The 21,084-nt window shown below is 41.5% G+C and overlaps 1 protein-coding gene and 1 long non-coding RNA gene across 3 annotated transcripts in view; one reads left to right on the forward strand and one right to left on the reverse strand.

Moving 5' to 3' along the window:
• Positions 1-21,084, forward strand: part of FMN1 (formin 1) — a 391,026-nt gene that overhangs the window by 338,857 nt on the left and 31,085 nt on the right. For both annotated transcript variants that reach the window (XM_029951580.1, XM_029951577.1), the window contains 2 exons: positions 12,092-12,143; positions 17,190-17,339. In XM_029951580.1, coding sequence (XP_029807440.1) covers positions 12,092-12,143; positions 17,190-17,339 — 202 coding nt within the window. The remainder of the gene's footprint in view (positions 1-12,091; positions 12,144-17,189; positions 17,340-21,084) is intronic.
• LOC115301633 lies at positions 5,785-7,598 on the reverse strand. Its single transcript, XR_003913203.1, has 3 exons — positions 7,534-7,598; positions 6,276-6,332; positions 5,785-5,982 (listed from the first exon to the last, which is right to left on the reverse strand). It is a non-coding gene; the product is annotated as an uncharacterized LOC115301633 (long non-coding RNA).

The following is a 21,084-nucleotide window of genomic DNA, read 5'->3' on the forward strand; positions in this document are numbered from 1 at the left end:
GAGTTTGTTGTAGGGATAGACATGTTATTAAAGGAGAAACAGGATGCTCAACTACTCAGATGCGTTTCATGGAAGCCCAAGAAAAGTTGAACAAGCAAAGATCACTGAGCAACTGTGGTTGTGGTTGTAATGCTTGTAACAATTAACATTTATTGAGCTAGTGTGCCAAGTGTGAGGGCTGAGCACCTTACAAACATCTCATTTAATTATCTCAACAACTGTCTAATGTAGGTCCTATTATTACCTTCATTTATAGATTACAGAATTAGGTGTTAGCCAAGTTAAACTTACTTGCCCAAAGCCAACAGCTGGAAAGTACTGGAGTGATTTGAAGCTTTAGTTCACTATCACCCACAATGTAGAACCCATCTAATGAGTTGAAAAGGTAAATGATATATTACCTGACACACACCGAGTGCTGGGTGAATCATCATCTCCTTCTTATCCTTCTTCTTCTCCCCCTCCTCCTCCTCTCTCTCCTCTTCCTCCTCTGTCACCACCACCACCATCATAGTGGTGCCACCATCAACCTGATTATTCCAGGCAGTTGTACTAAACTGCTTCATAAGAAACTGATTGGCAGTGGATTGACTATCCTTGGATCCCATTAGCTGTGACTGGTGGGCTAAAGGGGTCACAGATCAGTACACTATTCCATTATCATAAAATCCAGTATTCAGTCCCCTATTATTTAACTTTGTTCACCTATAAACTATAACATGAGAAGTTTACACTAGGTAATTTCTTAGGTTTCTCCTAGCTGGTTCTCAGGTGTGGGTTTCATTTTATCCACTATACAGATGGACAAGTTGAGATACAAAGAATTAAATGATGGCCCTAAATAACAGAGATAATCATCAGAGACAGTTATGGGAAACCCAAAGACGCCAATTGGTGCCAACTTTCTTTTCCATTCGTTAATGTGGTGCTTAAAGAAATATCTGTTGAAAATCAAGTACTAAAATACCATGAAATTTAAAAAAAATGAGGCCCTTGCTTTTGAAGAGCACTGCTTTAAATCAGAGAGAAAACTGAGCCTGGAGCCTGTTACCACTTTGCTCCTAAACTCGCTTGCAAATTCAAACTAGTGGCTGCTTTTGTAGTCTTTCTCACCAATTAAGCAACAAATTATTGATTTATAAACACTAAGTTTATAGTCTCAAGCGCTAAATTTTGAATCCAAATTTTAAAAAAACACAGTCCATGCCTTCCAGAAATAATATACTTTTATGCTAGTGCTAATTCCAAGATAGGACACAGTATTTGGGAAAGGAGCCCTGCTTCCAATATTAGAACACCTGCAATTTGTCACCACATGGTTTTATAGAGGTTTGTGACTCTGAACCCCATTGGCTTGGAAGTGTCATCAAGGTTCTTGATGAAACAAAATGGGGGCAGCCCTCTTTTCTCCATCTAGCTTCTTTGCAATTCCTAAGATTTCCTACATGATGATTCAATTGGTGTCTTCTCCCTGACTGATGAGACTACAGAGTTCACCATCCCGACATGATCCCTGAAAAAGTTCTGAAGCACTGTGGAAGGGATGAGCCTTCCCACTGGGAATGAGATGGCAGGGAGGTGGGGGAAACACTACAGAAAACAGGAGTTACATATATTCTCTAAGTGAAAATTATATTCTATGAGTATGTTTGTTTAGAAATATTTGTGAAAAAAATAACTCCGAGTAAAAACATTTTCTTTCCAAAAGAGATGTCACTTCTATTAATGCTGATAAGTTAAAGGTATATATGGGCTTATAGGATGAGAGAATATGGAGAATTTCAGGCCCTGTTTGAGAATGCAACCACCTGACTCCCATTAGTGTTAATGAGCCTCTCACTGAATCATTCTAAAACTTGACCCCCATGGTCTGTTTTAAAGCATCAAGAGTCAGGAAATTTATAATGAAAGCTGAAATTCCGTCATGGCACTTTCTCTCTGATGTATATACTTTTATGGAAAATGTGCCATTTAGTGCAACTTCAAGATACCACCTTACTATTTGAGAATCCTAGAGGCAATTCCAGCCTGTTGGGAAGTGGCAGGGGACACTGGGAAGTATATTAGATTACAAGTTGTGACCTAGATACAGAAAGGTCATTTCATCAACTTGGGTGTTCACTTTCTTATTTCTATAACATTAAATTGTTGGGCTAGGTTACAGTTAGGTTCTGGACTATGCAGTCTTATGAACTTTCTCAAGTAATTGCATCTCTGTCACCTTGATGCCAAAAAAATTGCTGTGTGCAGATAGTTGCACAAGATTAAACAACATCCCTGGACTCTACAGAATCAGAGGAAAAAGGATCATAGAGTATTAACAGCTAAATAAATGATTTCCTTTAAGAAGAATGAGCAGAATTCTATGACAGTCTAAAGACTGAGCATTGTATCCATATTGGGAGTGGTTGGAAACTTAACCTGTGGAGGCACAGCTCTCATTGAAGGTGAAGGAAAAAAAAGTTATTAGAGAAAAAAAAGTTATAAAGCTTTTACAGTGGGTTGACTTGTGAACTGTGGATAAATTTATTTTGTTTAGAACCCTTCTGATTACCTTCTAGAATTGTGAATGGATAACATTTTTATTTTTTTTTTATAATCATTATAGAAAACAAGCCAGAGGTGTAATCTGATGAGTACTTAGAGGTATATTGTGATCTCTTACACTATACACCTCACCTATACAAATACTTACTACAGTCATCACAGAATATAACATGCAGGTCTTTTACTACATAATCAGGGAGATTCTTCTCATTCAAATTATTATATTAATAAGATATTTTACAAGGTATTTTAATATGCCCATGTTTTGAAATATAAAAATGTAAATGACATAAGACTGTAAGTTATTTGTAACTTTGATTGCATCAGGACTCACGTTTTTGCAACCACCTATGAGAGAATTAAGCCCTGTTGCCCTAAGGCCACTGTTGTATGTACCAAGTTGACATCTCCCTGCCGTCTAAAATGAACTAAAATGTAGTACTTGCAGTACACAGGTTAGTCAGTTGGTTAAGCGTCTGATCTTGATTTCTGCTCAGGTCATGATCTCATGGTTTATAAGATCAAGCTCTGTGCTGGCAGTGTGGAGCCTTCTGGGAATTCTCTCTGTCTGCTCCTCCCCTGTTCATGCGTGCTTGCTCACTCGCTCTCTCTCAAAATAAATAAACTTAAAACATTTTTTAATAAAAAATAAGATGGCACTAAATTATGTATATATGAGGTGGGGGAGACTTAGAGAATAGCTAGTCAAATCACTTTCTACATTCTGCAGTTTAGATAAAGACCTTTGGTTGAGAAAAGCCACAAGTGTCCAAGTTAAGGTGATACCAATATTTAGTTTTTCTTTGATGCCCATAAGAATATTTAGGTTTAGTTATAAAGGCAACTGAAAATGGCAGATGAAAACGATGAGATTTGGAAAGTCTGATTGAACACAGGAGGATCCCGACTCAAACATTAGCCTGAAAGACTAAATTACTTTTAAGACACCTTGTCCTGAGTTCTTTTGATTTTATGACTCTAAAGGCCTCTTCAAAGTCTTCTGATACAGTGTCTTTTACTTAGTACTTTCATCAAAAGCCTGGGTTTTCTACTCCACTTAGCCTGAGACAGGTGACCTAGAAATCAAATTTTACCCATCTACTGGGAACCTTGATAGCATGCCTTTACCCAGCCTCACACCAATTTATACAGAAAACCTCACAGATAGCCCCTTACGCTCTTCAAGTTAACCATCCAACTAGACATTTGCAGATGTAAACTCTGTGACACATCAGAAATGATCATCCTAATTTAACCACCACCAGGAAAACTAATAAAACAGGAAGATTAGATAGGAGGATAGCATCCTTTTTGGGCAAGCATACCAAGAGGAAAAATGTAAATACAAGACACCCCCATAACTCAGTGGTTCCACATATGTATATGTTTCCCCTCTCATATATTGAGAAGTCATCCCTCTTTCCAGTGTTCATGTGCTGTTGCCTCTGTTGGTGAAAGCATTCTTTTCTCCTGGAAAGTGCATGATGGGGCAATTTCCTAAGAAATGAAAAATGGCTGCCATGTTCACATCAGATGGATACCACATGAAGGGGAGTGCGGTCCCTTGTTTCCTTGTTAGCATCACCTGGCTCCTCTGTTTGGAGAGCTGTAATAAAAACAGCTTCTTTACTGTGCGTCCTGTTGGTTTATACCAACCATGTCAGGTCCATAAACCATGGTATATTAAAGTGTAATAGACTGTGTAAAGAATACTAGGAAGATATTCCAACTTCTATCCCTTCCCCTCATTCCACTCTTTATTACCTCCCAGATGGATAACCATAAATATGACTTAATTATCTTTGGCATAAAACTCCACTTTCTTTGAAGAGTGACGTCCTTCTTCAGCCTCTTTCAGTGCATGAATACTACCCTCATGAGGATAAGACTTTGAATGTTTTGGTACATTTAGATGACAAGTATTCATAGTCTGAATATCTGCTGGAAGTATTATTTTATTTATGAAAACTCTACATTTTTCATAATCACTCTATTTGAACATTTTAGTCCAATACAGACAAAACTCAAGGGCCAGTGTTACATGTATCTATGATCTGTCATTCTGACTTTTTAAAAAATTTTTTTAACATTTAGTCATTTTTGAGAGAAAGGTAGAGTGAGGGTGAGGGAGGGGCAGAGAAAGATGGAGACACAGAATCTGAAACAGGTTCCAGGCTCTGAGCTGTCAGCACAAAGCCCGACGCAGGGCTCAAACCCACCAGCGGTGAGATCATGATCTGAGTCGAAGTCGGACGCTTAACCGACTGAGCGACCCATGTGCCCCTGTCATTCTAAATTTTTTTAAAGGTTTATTCATTTTTCAGAGATAGAGACAGAGAGTGAAGGAGGAAGGAGCAGAGAGAGAGGGAGAAACAGAATCTGAATTAGGCCTCAGACTCTAAGCTGTCAGCCCAAAGCCCGACGCAGGGCTCTAATTCACAGACCGTGAGATCATGGCCTGAACTGAAGTTGAACGTTCACCTGACTGAGCCACCCAGGTGCCCCATCTGATCTGTCATTCTAAATAATGTATTGATCTAACATAGGATATACCAGGATGAAAATCAGTACTCTCTCACTCTTTGATTCTCCTAGACTCGCTTCTATCTTGTTGCAAAAAGAAAAGAAAGATTAGACATTGCTGAGCCAGGAAATGGGCTCTGATCTGGGGTGACGATAAGGGGGACTGTGCTGTGCTAGTGTGGGCCCCTGGCTTTCATTTAACTCACCTGTCAGAGAAGTAGAGTACCTACCAGGTGTTAAAATTGAGAGAAACAGGGGCGCCTGGGTGGCTCAGTCGGTTAAGCCTCCGACTTCGGCTCAGGTCAGATCTCACGTTCGTGGTTTCAAGCCCCGTGTCAGGCTCTGTGCTGACAGCTAGCTCAGAGCCTGGAGCCTGCTTCCGGTTCTGCGTCTCCTTCTCTCTCTGCCCCTCCCCCTCTCATGCTCTGTCTCTCTTTGTATCAAAATAAATAAAACGTTTAAAAAAAACTGAGAGAAACAGATTCTGAAATTCCACTGTGAAATAGAGTTTGGGTGCTGCCCTCACGAAACACTGCGTCTAGTAGGAGTGGCCGACTGCCGGCAAACGGTGTCCGTACTGTGGCCCACATATGTGAACACGGGGTGCTTGGGGCTCACCAGTTTATCAAGGAAAGGCCCCCCTGGAGGTCTTCATGAAAGAAGTAACTTTAAAGCGTGGTTTTGGAAAGAAAAAAAGACATTTTCAGTGGGGGTGTTTGGGAAGGAGAAGGCAGGGAGGTGGAGGGATTCAACATAGAAGAAACAGAGTCCCTAAAACTAAAGGCACAAGAAAACAGCTTGAGTGGCAGGAACAGCACAGCATCCTGCTCAAGAGGACTGTGGCACATGCGGAGGGAAGTAGCAGGAACCAGGTTGTGAAGGGCTTACTGTGCAGTGTGAGCGTTCTTCACCCTGTGCAGAGAGAAAGCTAATGAACACATAAGCACAGTGGTGGCATGTCCAGTTTGCCTTTTAAGTTGGTAATTTGGGTGCAGTGCAGAGACCTACAAGGAACCCATTGTAGATCACAGACTTTAGAGGTTAAAGGAGGAATCTTTGGTCCCAGAAAATTACCTTGATAAGTAGATCCCCGGCATCACTATCTTGCATTTAGCATATGAGAAGGGATTCAGTTAATCAGGTCAGAGATAGATAGATAACTCAGTGATCATTAAGTAGAAAAATCATAAGACTCTCACACCTACCCCCTTGACTCCTAGGTGTTTGCAAATTATAAATCAGTTTCTGTCTTTTTTTCTTTCCTGAGGATAAAATAAAACAAAATGTTTCACTGAAACAGCAAATAAAATGACTTTCAGTCAGACACAGGAAATACCCTCCTGTAGACAAGCTTTAGGTGCCTTGGTAGGGACATCCACTTTGTAAGTAAAATGGGAAAAACAGTGATGTTCTGGGCAGAGGACACCTGATCAGACTTGAAAATGATCACAAGCAAAATTATACTCTATTGAGAATGGTTGTTGACCTTCTTAAGAAAGAAAGGGACATTTGCTTGAAATTTTGTAGTACTCATTCCAAAGGCAGAAGCTGGAATAATATCTACTAGCATTTGCTTCTTGCCAATGACATAATAAATGGCTGCATTTTTGAGTGCCGAGCATTTGTTGGTCAGTGTGTTAATTCCTCACACTCAGTACCTCCAAAGGTCACAACCACCTCACAAGGGAGAGCTTATCATTCCAGCGTTATGGGTAAGGCTCAGAGAAGTTAAGTGATTTCCCCAAGGTCTTTCCGTTTATAAGTGGCAGAGCGCAGCCAACCTGGGCCAGCCTGACACAAAGCCCAAGCTCTCTCCACTACACTCTCCATTTAACTTCGTCAAAACAGCCATCCCCCTGGAAGCTTGAACCCCCAGCGGAGTCAGCGTGACAGGGAGCGATCAGAGATCTGACTGCAGCGGTTCTGATTCGTCCTCGGCCTCTTGTCAAGTACCCTTCATATTTAGGTGTCAGGCAGGCACTGGCATCTTTATTTTACAGAGATGGAAACTGAGACGTGTCAACTTGTCCCTGACACTTACGTGGCAGAGCTGGGCTTAAAAGTAGGAATTTAACTGTCCTGAGTTCTGCCTCACTTGGTTGGCCATAGTACTTAGGAATTTCAGACTGGTTATTATGGGATGACTTTATGATAACTAATGATTCAATGGCTATCAAATCAACCAGGAAACAAAATTCCAAGGTATTAAAGCTTTATTCAAAAGCAAATGGTCTTTATTCAGCCAAGGATGCATTAAATAAAATCCATGTAAATATCTCTTAAACCAAAAAAAAAAAAAATCCCTCTAAAGAACTCATGTTGCTTTCTCTTTGGGATGGAATTATGAGAAATAAATATTGTTCTTTAGTGGAGAAAATAGAAGTTTAAGAAAAGCAAGACAGTTCTACCAATGACATAAAGATTATAGTCTATATGGGTAGGTCACCCTACAAACTCACTCACCTTTCTCTGAGGACTTCCAGAATTCCTCCATCATCGTATGTGTCCACAGCCTTGATGAAGAGGCTTAGAAGACAGAATTGATGTTGAGCCAAGCTTTTCATTTTTAGTGCTATCATTTTTTTTCTTATTGCTTTTATTATCTTGAAATGTGAACTATTGTCATCCTAAGCAGCTACTTTATTCCTCTAACTTGGAAAATCATTATATTGAGCGCATGGCAGACGATGAGACAGCTACTTGTTACAGAAAGAGAAGAGAAAGGGGCAGAGTTGGGGGTGCCTGTTATTTGTCTGTCTCCCCCGGTGCTGTGTCTGACTCTGACAACCTCTCCAAACTCGCCCTTCAAAGGCGCCTACCCAATTCCCACCCCAAATGGTAGGAAATGTAAGCTAAAAAGGAAGCACCTAAATACTATTGTCCATGGGCCCCTATAGAAGAGAGGACTAAGTAAATCCCGCACATACATTCAGGGCCACTGCTAGTCAAAGCTGTAGGGTAAAGACAATTTGCACCTAAGATTTGCCATCTCTCCTTGTGGGAGCCTAGTACCTCTGTGGCATGCTCTGTGGCTTCCTCAGCACTCCAGAACAGTAATCCACATGAAGTCTTCTACAGGCAACAACCATGCTCTGGACATTTTTGTCGCTACCCCTTGTGAGAAATGACTGACACTAATCTTATTCTCTCAGCTTGAGTGGTCTGTCTTCCCCAACTAGAATGAAGGTTCTCTAGGGACCTTTGCTTTCTTCCCCGGGGAATCCCGAGCACCTGGACCAGGGTCTGGCACATGGAACAAAAGAACAAACCCACCTGTGTCGTTATGTCTGTTGCTCCTAATGGCTTAAAGCAGAGCTTGCTGCACCAGATATGGCCAACAGGAATGTTTCCTTTGTCCTACAGAGTATTTGGGGGGAAAAAATTAAGTGGAGAACATTCATTTAAAAATCTCAGCTTCCCTGAAAAAGGTGGAAGATCTGGTGACAACACCCAGTGCCTTCTGTCCCTTGCATGGGGCACGGCCTCACGTGGGGCATGGCTTTCCCACTTTCTTACTGCTCCCTGTCGGCCTCCCTGCACTGAGACAGTGTCAGTTCCAGCATTGATAAGCTAGGCCTAGAATTTGAGAACATGAAGATTCTTACACTTAGCCTGCAGTTACCTTGTTTGCTAGTGACACTAGAATTTGAGTCTGTGACTCCAGTCTTTAAACATTTTTCTTCCAACGTGTTTTTGTTTTGTTTAGAGCATATTGAAGACGTAAGACATATAATGACGTGGTTGGAAATGCCACACATTGTGACAGGAGGAATGTGTTAGGCTGGTAGAGCTTCCAGGTCGCACCATGGAAGTGGCTGCTCTTTCCACATATGTGTAGGCCCTTTGCTTAGGAAAACTCAAGATCTCTAGGTTTTTTTCTCATTTTCCTGAAGGCTCTCTTTCCCCAGACCCTCAGAAGCCCTGCAGTGTGCACTGGGCCTCTCGGTGGCACCTCTTTTTTCATTTTGGATGCTGGGTTTGTTTGTTTGTTCCCAAATAACCCTATTTATAGAGCCATTCCAAAATCTTACCAAATGATTAATTCTTTGTGGAACGGGTATCTATCGGTGAATTTAGATGCAATGGCAGCTTGACAACAGACTGTAATACAGCCTGGAAGTAGCCAATGAGAAATCACCTGGTGGCAGAAAACAGCGGGGCTGCTCCGGGAAGGTCACTCAGGCCTCATATAAATTTTTCCTCACATTTGGCCCTGCACATAATTGAGAATCCCTGGATAAGAACAAACTACTAGTTTGTTTTACCTTTTGGAGGACTTGGTAGCCTAGAGACATGGGTCACTTCTCTATGTCTGAAGGGCTAAGAGTGAAACTCACACAGGCTCCTGCTAGGAGAGGGGGATCCTACCGCAAAAGATGATCATAACTATGATTTTACCTAAAACAGTGGGGCAGAAGCATTTTAATTTAAAAGATCATTTTTGTTAATTGACATTTCCTGGACTTTGAGATAATAGTATATAGCTTTAGCCTGACATTCTTCTTTAGCCTACATTTGTATTCTAAGTATCAAGTTTTATGCTTAGGAAATCTTGTCTCTTTCTTTTTAAGCAATGTTTATCCAATATGTGCATTTGTCAAGTAAAATAATGAGTATATAGGCACTCTTCCCATGTTTAAGGCTCAGCAGAAGACAAGCCAGATGAAGTTGCCTCTTTCCTGGAGCTTACATTCAGTTGTCTTAGCATAAATGAATGAGACAGTGAATAGTTTGACAGGTAGATAGAGGCTGGGCAGAAAAGAGGGAATGTGTGGCAGTCGAGAGAGTTGGGGGAGGGGACAGGGTTGTGCAGCAAGGGGTGATCTTTTATTTAGTCAAGTCAGAGAGGGTGGTGTCTCAGCTGAAGACCTGAATACTGTAAGAAAGCCAGATAGGCAGAGACTGTGGGCAAGGTGTCCCAGAGAGGAGGCGCTTGGCAAGTGTGAGATTCTCAGTGGGCATGCTCAGTGCGCTCAATCATCAACAAGCTGCCCAGTGAGGCTGGGAAGGAATAAACATGGCAAAGAGGAGGTGATGTCACAGAGGAGCCAGGGAGTGGACCTGCAGGGCTGAATGGGACGTTATGAAGATGTTAGAGGTTATGTCAAGGGTGATAACAAGCCTTTGGAAGGTTTTGAGTAGAGGAGTAACTTGATAAAATTTATGGGTTTTTAAAAGATGTTTTATTTATTTTTGAGAGAGAAAGAGAGAGAGAGAGCATGAGCAGGGGAGGGTCAGAGAGAGAGGGAGACAGAATCTGAAGACAGGCTCCAGGCTCTGAGCTAGTGGTCAGCACAAAGCCCAATGTGGGGCTCGAACCCACAAACTGTGAGATCATGACATTAGCCGAAGTCAGACGCTTAACTGATTGAGCCACCCAGGCGCCCCCTAAAATTTATGTTTTAATATCAATGATGAAGTTGATGGCATGCTAGTAATATCTGTCTTATCACCTATTGATCATATTTTATGTGCTAAGCCCTTGTTGTGTGCTATCTCATTTACCTTTATAACAGCTGTATGAGGATATTCACTGGCAGTAATCTTTTAGGACAGGTGAGTCAATAACTATGCAGTTGGTCATGAGTAACTTGATCACAGTGACACAGGTAGTACATAGCAGAGTTAGGCTTAATTAAGTAGTGGTATTTTAAAACCCTTTCATACCTTTGACCTTGAAATATCATGGCATAGGTCCTATTGGATACTGTTGATTTTCTTTTCCTGTTCATTTTACACCATTATAGTCTTAAATGAAAGGAACCTTAAGGCTCATATGGATTGCAACTTGCCTATTTTTCTAGACATGTTTATTTATTTTGAGACAGAGAGCGCATGAGTGGAGGAAGGGCAGAAATAAAGAGACAGAGAGAATCCCAAGCAGACTCCGTGCTATCAACACGGAGCCCAATGTGGGACTCAATCCCATAACCCTGGGATCATGACCTGAGCCGAAATCAAGAGTCAGGTGCTTATCCAACTGAGTCACTCAAGGCCCCCTTCTAGACATTTTTAAAGCAAAAGAGTGCTATCATCATATATAACAGTATCATTTTCTGAATAGAGAGAAGGATATGTAAAAGCACTACCCCAACATGAAGCCTCCTAAACACAGTTCCTGCCGAACACTGTAAATTCCTGATCTCTGAATTCAGGGCTGTATCTTAGTATCGTGGATTTCTTTAGTGGTCGTAAGTATTTTTTTCAAAACATTTAAAAACAGTATTCTGAGAAAGGAGACCATAGGCTTCCACAGACTGCCAAAGGAGGCCCTGGGCATGGAGACCGTGTGTGCAAAGGTTCTGGTGAATTTATCTGGATCTGAGTGGAAGTGCTGTACAGGGTACAGGGTTTCTGATGTTTGGGGAGGGGTGGGCAGAGTACCAATTACATGGCAAAGCTCACGGAGAGGCCAGCTGTAGCTGGCGTGACCATGTGTACCAATATGGCCAGGATAGTTCCAAGTTATGTTTTGATTGAGGTGTAAATCACCTCCTTTCAGTGTCAGATATGTCCTGCTGAGAATACTAAACTATATGGCCACCATTAGCTATAGCTGTTGTCAAGAAAGCAGGGGTGGGAGATGTAGCCAATTGAGAGCTATTTCCAGGACATGTAGTAGGGGCTGCCAACCCCTGAATTCAGAATTATTTTGAGAGCATGGTAATCCAAGTTAGAATATTACACAAAAGATGAGGCACCTGGGTGGCTCAGGTGGTTGAGCGTCTGGCTTTGGCTCGGGTCTCAGGTCATGATCTCACAGTTTGTGAGTTTGAGCCTGTGTTGAGCTCTGTGTTGAAAGCTCAGAGCCTGGAGTCTGCTTTGGATTCATTCATTCTCTCTTTCTCTCCCTCTCTCTCTCTCTCTCTCTTTCCCCCTTTGTCTCTTTCCCCCATTCATACTCCATCTTTCTCTCTCTCGCGCTCTCTCTCTCTCTCTCAAAAATAAACATTAAAAAAATTTCACAAAAGATATGATGGAAGAATATACTGTTATAATAATTAGTATTTCTCTCTTACAGCCAAAAAAGAGCATAAAATGGAAGAAAGTCATTTGGAGAATGCACAGAAAAGGTAAGTAGCTCTGACTTGGCCTCAGTCCTTTCTTTGGCTAGCTGTTCCTTATTTGTTTTTTTAAGTTTACTTCTTTATTTTGAAAGAGAGAACATAAGCAGGGGAGAGACAAGGAGAGAGGGAGGGAAAGAATCCCAAGCAGTCTCCACACTCAGCACTGAGCCCCAAGCAGGGCTTGAACTCACAAACCATGAGATAATGACCTGAGTCAAGATCAAGAGTTGGACACATAACCAACTGAGCCACTCGGGCCCCCCTAGCTGTTCCTTTTAATTATTGTTATTATTAAGTGCATTCTTCCTGCTGTGCAACCATTGCCTCATCTATCTTCAGAACTTACTCATCCCCAGATGAAACTCTGTACCCATTAAACCATTACCCCCGATTCTCCTCCCCAACCCCAGCTCCTGGCAACCATTATTCTACTTCCTGTCTCTGAGACTTTGACCACTCTAGGTATTTCATATAAATAGAATCAACATAGCATTTTTCATTTTATGACTGGCTTATTTTACTTAGCATAATGTCCGACTGGCCATTCTTTTTATCCCCATTTGTTAAGACTGTGCATCCATGAGCAATACTATTCTGTCAGGAGCTGGAGGGAAAGCACTAAGACAGGACTTGGGAATATTTCTCTCCATTCAGACATGATTGGTTGACACATGTCATACACGCTATGACACTGTCTGCCTCTCCTCCACTGATCTCCTGATCCACTTCATGGAAGCTGGGAACAGTGTGATCCTTCTTAGCATGACAACTAGACTAAACCAATTCTTACAGACACTTAAGAGACTTATTATGTGTTTCCTCAGATCTGAGATGCTACTGTAAACAAGGAGCAAGTGGGGAGGAGGGACTGACCTGTATATATGAAAAATGCCCCAGAAATTGAAAGAGATCTCTGAGGTCTTCTGTTCAACCCCTCGCCCACTTCAGGCCTCTTCTGTGCTCCTCTCTTTCTTAATAGACATCAGAATGGAGCCTTCCAGTTCATCCAGTAATCATTGGCTCTGGTTCTCCGCAGGGGTTTTTGTTTTTGTCATTTGACCAGGTTAGTCAGTCATCTTGGCTCTGTCTCCCTCTTAAAAGGGTGAGTGGGGACATACTGAGGCATTCTCATATTCAGCATTGAGAACTGCGATACATTTTCTAAAATGTATGGTTCTAAAAAAGCTAGAAAATTATATGAAGGGTAAGGGTAGGAAAGAGCCTGTAAGAAAGACAAGCTTTACAAATGTGTGAGTCGAGCAGTTTATTAAATGCAAATGAACAAACTCTAGAAATGAATTATTCCCTCTTATCTAGCCACAATTTTCAAGAGTTCTGAAAACCTATAGACAGTGCTGTCTGCTCTGCTTTGACAAGTACCAGCATCTTGTTCTGCCTTCAATTGCCAATAAAATTAAAATGCAGATGAAGGTATCTGGGTGGCTCAGTTGGTTCAGCGGCCAGCTTTGGCTAAGGTCATGATCTCGTGGCTTGTGAGTTCAAACCCCACATTGGGCTCTGTGATAACAACTCAGAGCCTGGAGCCTGTTTCAGATTCTGTGTCCCTCTCTCGCTCTGCTCCTTCCCTGCTCAAGTGCTCTGTCTCCCAAGAATAAATAGACATTATATTTTTTTAATTAAAATACAGATGAAAGTGAAAATAAGACAAATCCTAATTTTTCTATATTCTGAGTATTTTCAAGAACACATGCAGACATGTTCTTGAGCCAGTTACCATCCACGCATGACCGTCTTTGAAAACCAGAATGATCGCATGATTATGTCTTTAGATTTTTGTGCCCCTTGATTGGCCTTTTCCCCATATTAAGTCTTCCCTTCCTCTGTGTGTCAAACGAATCTGTCTGTGTTACAAAAAATAGTCAGCATATTTAGAAGAGACCATCAACAGGGCACATTACTGTCAGGCCAAACAGAAATTTGGTTTCCGGGGTGGATGTCAAATTTCTAATATTTCTTCAAGACTCTTGCTTGAAGGAAAGAGGAGGCCCACCTTAGAGGGGCCAAGCTGCTGCTGTGCATTAGCTATGCCGAGGGGGGTAATAAATTCTGGTTGTCAGCGTTTTCCGTGACTTTGTGGTGAAGGTAGCATAGCTTTCATGTCATACATGAAATATGTTAGATCCCATCTTTAATGTAGAAACCACGGGTGTTTGGTCGCACTGTTTCAGGAGGTTGGCGGTCAGTGTTGCAATATTCGTGTGAGATTTAGTAAATTCTTCTGTTTTATCCCCAAGAGAAACAATTTACTCTGAGGCTAAGGAATATTTGCTTTCCCTAAGCAGTTTCTAAAGGCATGCATGGAAAACAATAAGTGGATATGTTCTGCTCTTGCGTCACAACACAGTTCACTTTGCTATGGGCCCTTTGATGTAATCGTTGTCTGTACTATAAAAACATTTAGTTGAATTAAAAAGATAGACCTCAGATAAGGGATCGTGGCAGACGGGAAGAGAGGGAACAGGGTGAGATTAAAAAAAAAAAGTTTTCTAAAACATAACATATGATTAGAAATTAGGCTTTTAAAAGTTGAAAGCCATTTTAAAGTTATCTGCTGACCGAAATTTCAGGAAGCACGGTTGCCCCTTTGTCCAGTGGAGAAAATTTCCCTGGTTGTTAAACAGCAACAGTTTCCAGGAGGACAATGGCCTAGACCTTATAGCATAGCTGTAGGCTCATAATCTAACCTTTAGCTCTGCCTTGAACAAATGGATAACACTGAAGTCCAATAAGGTACAACCTCAGAGCAACTTGGTCTCTGTCAGAGTTGCACAGTGCCAAAGCCAGGCCATCCCCTGGGACTTTGTTTGCTTTAGTTCCTCTGCAGAAGTTCACTTGCTTTCTTAGTTTCTAAAACACACAGGAGGAAACACATGCTGGAAGTCAGTATTTTCTGTAGTTTTCATCCCCTTCAAGGGTGAGCAAGCAAAGCCTCACAAATCCCCAGGTTGAGAGGTGGTGAGGGTGCATGGTTAGCTCCAGTTTAGGGTGGGAAAAGTGAGGCTCCCAAGATGATGACAGGCTTTCCTGAAGCTCTCTGATAACCCTCCGAGCAACGCTGGCATTGTCTGAAACCACCCAAGTATTTGCAATATGTTGGTCTCACGATCTAGACTCTAGATAAAGTCAGGGGTGTTGGGGTGATCCATGAAGCGCAAGGACTGGGGTTTCTGTACCCGTCACTCTATCTGCTGGAAAATAGGAAGTGGTAACAGGGAAAAGAAAGGCTGTTTTATTTTTAAATACCCGTGTCAATGAGCATCAGCAACAGAAGGGTAGAGTGGAAAAAGTATTTCATTGAGAATCAAGGGACCCAAGTGGTAGGCCCAACTCTGCCAATGAAGTCATTCAGTCTTTCTAGATCTCAGTTTTCTCATCTCTAAATGAGAACATTGGACAAGGTGACCTATAAATCCCTTCCAATTCTGAAGTCCCATGACTCTATAAGAAACGTATGACCTGTTCCTGTGGGTTATGTAACTCTCTACAGTCAATATAATTTTCATTTCAAATGAAATAAAAGTATATGCTATAGAGCATGAATCTGGTTTTATCAGTATTGTGACTTCCACAGAGTTAGGAGTCGTGTCTGGTGTGAAAGCAGACATTCCTACTTTCTTCCATTACTGGTTAAGCTCCAAAATATGTATGTTTGGAATTATAGGAGAGTCCCTTAAGAAATTACCGCAGTTATTGCCTTTCTCCACTTATGCACTTCAGTCTTTTAATAACTGGGAGCCAAAATTCCCTGGCCAGTAGTTTTAATTTGCATTAAAAACAGATTTATTCTTTACAGAAGCACAAAGAATTTATGGGACTCGGAGCCGCAGCTCCGTCTTGGATCTCACCTAATCATAGCCATGGAATCAATTAACAGTTCATCTGTGAAATGTGATAAAATCTTATGAGATACATATTGCCCAATAACTGAGAACGAGATGAAAGTATTCTCTATAATAGTGACGGGGCTTCAGGGTTTTACAATTGCCATTGAATAGAGCTCCATTAGAAGCTCAGTATTCAGGATGGCCACAAAAAAAAACCTGCTGTGTCTGAACAGATGATAGAGCACTGAGTAGTAAACTGGCCAGCCATTCCTGCTTTGATTAGTTTCCAACACCCTAGAAAAGGGAGCCATTGATTTAAGTGTTCTTGCTCATGGCAAATGAGCTTGTGAGGCTTTGGGCAGGTGGGGGCAGGGGGTGGGGAAACGAAGTGCAGAGCTATAAATTGCTACAAAGCGAGTGCCTCCAAGAAGGGCTGCTTGGGAGGCCCCGGCAGGCTGGTGTGCAATGAGCCTCATTGGGGTAGGTCAGGAGATTCCTAGGGATACCTGAGAATCAACTTTGGAAAACCTGGATCCTTTTGTGACCGGGTTAGAGATCATCTTTTTAAGATCAAAGATGGTTTTTCATCCAAACCCTGCTGTGCCTTCAGTTATATCTCTTTTTATACATTGGTGGTTTATATTCTTGTATCATGACAAGCTATAAAATGAAATCTTCTTAGAGATCACTTATTTTAAGTCTTATTTTACCCTTGAGAGAACTGAGAGTCTGATGCTGAGTGATTGACCCAAGATTACGAAGCCAGCAGATGCCAGAATAAGGATAGTGTATTGATTTTCCATGAAATGCTCAACAGATTAATTATTCCCAATAGGCTATCTAACCAGTGCTAATGCTGCGGAATCAATATGTCATATTTATAATCCATATAATCATTAAACATAAAGTGAGGAGCTGGTAAATGATGTGGATTTGAGATAAAGAACAAACTCATAATTTTACCTACATATGCCCTAGAATTCTACATCCTCATTTTCATAAACAGATGTGGCCAGGAGTATCAGGTTGAATGTCATGGAAAATTGGTTTGAACAAATAGGTTTTCTGAGACTTGGGGTAAGCCACAGTCACTATGAGGCTGGGCTTCTGTCTTACAGAATGAATTTGTGGGAAGTCTCCCCAGTGTCCCCTCCTTGATGGTTTTGACAGTTTCTCATCCTCTGCTTTCCCCCTTTACCTGTTGCAGTTTTGAAACAACAGTAGGATACTTTGGGATGAAGCCAAAGTCCGGTGAGAAGGAGATCACACCCAACTACGTGTTTATGGTGTGGTATGAGTTCTGCAGTGACTTCAAGACCATTTGGAAGCGGGAGAGTAAAACCATATCTAAAGAAAGGTAAGATTCTAATGGAGTCATCAATACCTCCCTCAGGAGTCTAGAAAACTGCCTTCTCAAACTTCACCAATTGTGTGCATTTCACACACATCAGTATTTTCTTTCAGATCAAGATTGAGGAAAGATTATTGCCTGGGGGCTCGTGGGGAAATCCGGGGGAGGCATGCTGTCCACACAAGCAGATATGCTCCCATGATCTGATAAGTTACACTTTCTTAACCCCTTCCAATTACTAGCTAGTAAATGAAAGGGGGGCTGTGCTAATTTGCAACAGATTGCTTCTCTGTGTATTTTCATGTTGGCCCAGGCTAAATGAGGCAGCCTTGCTGTCGCAGACAGTATAGACAAATAAAAGTGAATGCTTTTCCCATTAATATACTGAACTTGCATCAAAAGGAAATCTCTGAGACTCGGGCCACACTTAACACAGTGTCGAAGCCCCGCTCTGGATTTACAGCGCCACTTCTGACTCCTCGCATCCTGCTGAGGACATCAAACTGCTTGCCGCTCAGACTCGTTGCAGCCTCCTGATTTTATTAGTTGGGGGTAGAAGAAAAAAACCTCACCTCTGAATATAGGAGAAAGAGAGAGTGCGTGTTCGTTCTGCTTAGAAAGAGACTAAATTTGGCCCTGTCTATCAGGAGGGAGAAAAGCATTTCTACTTGATCACTGTTTCAATCAGGTTGCCACTGTTCATTCTACAAAGAGTGTCATGCTTTTAAACTTCAAAAAGGTCTTGCTTATAAGCAAGCTACTGCTGCAGAACAGATGTAGGAGAGTGTCATTCAAAGTGGAGTAGAAAAAGACAGAAAACTTCTACAAATTAAGGGAAATGGTTTATGTAATTATAGCATCCATATCTCACTAAACATGCAGACCTGAAGTTCCATAATTTTTGTTCTTTACTTTGTAATCAGAGATAAGGAATACGCATAATACACACACACACACACACACACACACACACACACACACACACTACACTGATATGTTTCACCTTAGAAAGCAATATTCAAAGGGATCAAGGTTTAGAGATTTTTGACCCAAAAATATTTTCTCAGAGAATTTTTTCAAAAGCCTGCTTTTTTTCTGAGGAAGTCAAAGACCTTTAAAAAATGTTTATCAGCATATGTCTCTACCTTTACTTCTGTGAAAACGTGGGAATGAAGGGGAGTATATCCATTATATAGCTAAACTGATGCAAAGAAATAGTTGAGACGTTCTTAAGAAAAATAGATGATGAATAATGGAAAAAAAGAACCCTAAAAGTCTTGACACTCAACTTCTTGCTCTCACCTGGCAGTTGCTCGGTTAGCCTTTTCAGCTAATAAGCTGCTGTGGGACAGCTGTGTTCTGTGAGCCCCGTAGGAAAGTGGCAGAGGGAGCGCCTGTCCTCCTAACAGTGCGGCGGCTGGCCATCAGCCCTCCACGCCCACACCTGAAGGCCAGAGGGACCAGCGGTGGGTCCTGAATGGACACCCTTTGCTTGAGACCTTACATCTCAGATTTTGAGTGTAATCCTTAGTGAATTTGCCCTTATAGTTTGGACCCTAAAAAAATACCCCCCCAGAAGCAGATAGAGTAATTAATTCATTTTTATCTTAGTAATCTTGCCTTGAAATAGTGAACAATAGTCTAGATTAAGGAGAGTTTCCCGGTCATAGAAGTGAGAGCAAACTAATCGTTAGTCTGAAGCGGCGGTGGTCTCCAGCCACCCTTCAAAGTGGCCCTTTCTCCTCGCCACCGGCATTTCCAGTGCCGCTTCCTGGGTGCAGCTGGTGAATTGCCTACTTCACACTCTGTAAACCAACACCTTGAAAGGGTCATGACTTCACAGGACCCTTCTCAGGTCTCCTCATTTAGCAATTGCAGGGGTCTCTTCATTCCGGCCGAGCTTTGGCGAGATGGATCACCAAGGTTGCCAACCTAGAAAAACATCTCTGAAGCTAATGACAGCTCACAAAATATTTTTGGAAGCAGTCTGTTTACAGAAATCTATTTGTTAGGAAATGTTAGCACATAACGTATATGACTGTTCATCTGGTTAAACAAACTGATTAATATCCAGGGTTTCTTTGTGATGTGAGGAATGTTTTTAATTGTCCTCTATCTGTTAAGCTGTTGGAATCACATATTCATTAAGCTAAAATAAGCAAATTAACTTGAATTCTTCTATTATAATTACATGAAAAACAATATGATTGCTTTGTTTTGACACCCATTTAATTATGCTCAATATTATTATTTTTTATTCGACTTTTCCAAGAAATGCCAACACTAAATGTCAGAATACGGCAATATAACATAGTACAAAGACACCTTCAAAAATGAAATTCAAAACCAAATGAAATCATGATAGCTTATAATTATTAAAAAAAGAAAAACTATAGTGTGGGATTCCATCAAAAGAAATTTTACCTATTGGATTTAAAAATTTTTTTAATGTTTATTTAATAGAGAGAGTGAGAGAGAGACAGAGTGTGAGCAGAGGAGGGGCAGAGGCAGAGGGAGACATAGAATCCAAAGCAAGCCCCAGGCTCTTAATCTGTCAGCACAGAGCCTGATACGGGGCTCGAACCCACAAACGTGAGATCTTAACCTGAGCCAAAGTCGGACGCTTAACCTAGTGAGCACCCAGGTACCCCTTGCCTGTTGGATTTTTAACTGTATTTGAAGCCCAATTGAAATCCCCAAAATCACTGGGGAAAATTAAGGGAAAGTAATAGTATTTTCAAAGGTATAAATGCACTTCCAAATGAAATGGGAATGTTGAGAACTTTAGGCCATTTGTAGTCAATTTGTGATTTACTTCTTGGGCTGCTTAGCAAGATTTCCATCAATACACATTAGCTTGATGCAAAATTGAGATGGATGCAGCTTCATAACAGGGTGACAATTGCCCCTCATAAAACCCAGAATAATCTCTAATCACACAACTGACACTATAAAGACATCCACTGTTTTTGTGCCTTGTGAGTGAATGCTAAACCATAGCATTGAGCTGGTGTCAGGACACAGGCCCGTGTTTGAGTAGAGGAGACAGCGTATTTCACTAGGGATGTGATTTACCTGCAGATGAACTATATCAGTAGAAGAGAAAGCACTTATGCGATGGCATATTAATGTCATTAAATTGTCCGTGGCATTTAAACCAGTATTAGGCAGAAGAGCACCTTCTGTGTCCAGGCACAAATCCAGAATGCCTCACTCCCTAGACCTTCAGTCTGTGGCCTACCCATCCTCATGCTGTCTCAAACACTGGGTGGAACTTATCCCTGCATTGAAATGGACCAGGACCCTCTCCTACCCTTCTGCTGATAGGCAGTGCTCAGAGGTGCAAAAAAGACCTCTAGACAGAGAGTTGAAAATCAACATTTTTATGCCAGCAATTTGCTATGTAATCTTGAGCCAGTCACTTACTGCCTGGGGGACACAATTGTCACATCTGTTAAATATATGTATTGGAATGAAGCAGGAATTAAATGCTCCCTGTGATCTCTTCTAGCTAAAAATCTCTGTGAATCCAGAAAGTACTTTTCTAATATTCTGAGAAAGAGAGTGTTTCATTTCTGAGATAATGTCTCCCACCTTTGCTATTCAGCTCATTAGAGATTGTATTAGAAGACATTTCTAGCCAAGGTCTGGCAGTGAACTTGGGAGAGATTTGGGGGCAGGGAGAATTTTCGTTGCCTTCTTGGTTGGTCACTGTCTTTAGCCAACTTGCCTTGTGCCCAGAGTATTTCCC

The sequence above is a fragment of the Suricata suricatta genome, chromosome 9 (assembly GCF_006229205.1).
Source record: "Suricata suricatta isolate VVHF042 chromosome 9, meerkat_22Aug2017_6uvM2_HiC, whole genome shotgun sequence".
NCBI classification, from domain to species: domain Eukaryota; kingdom Metazoa; phylum Chordata; class Mammalia; order Carnivora; family Herpestidae; genus Suricata; species Suricata suricatta.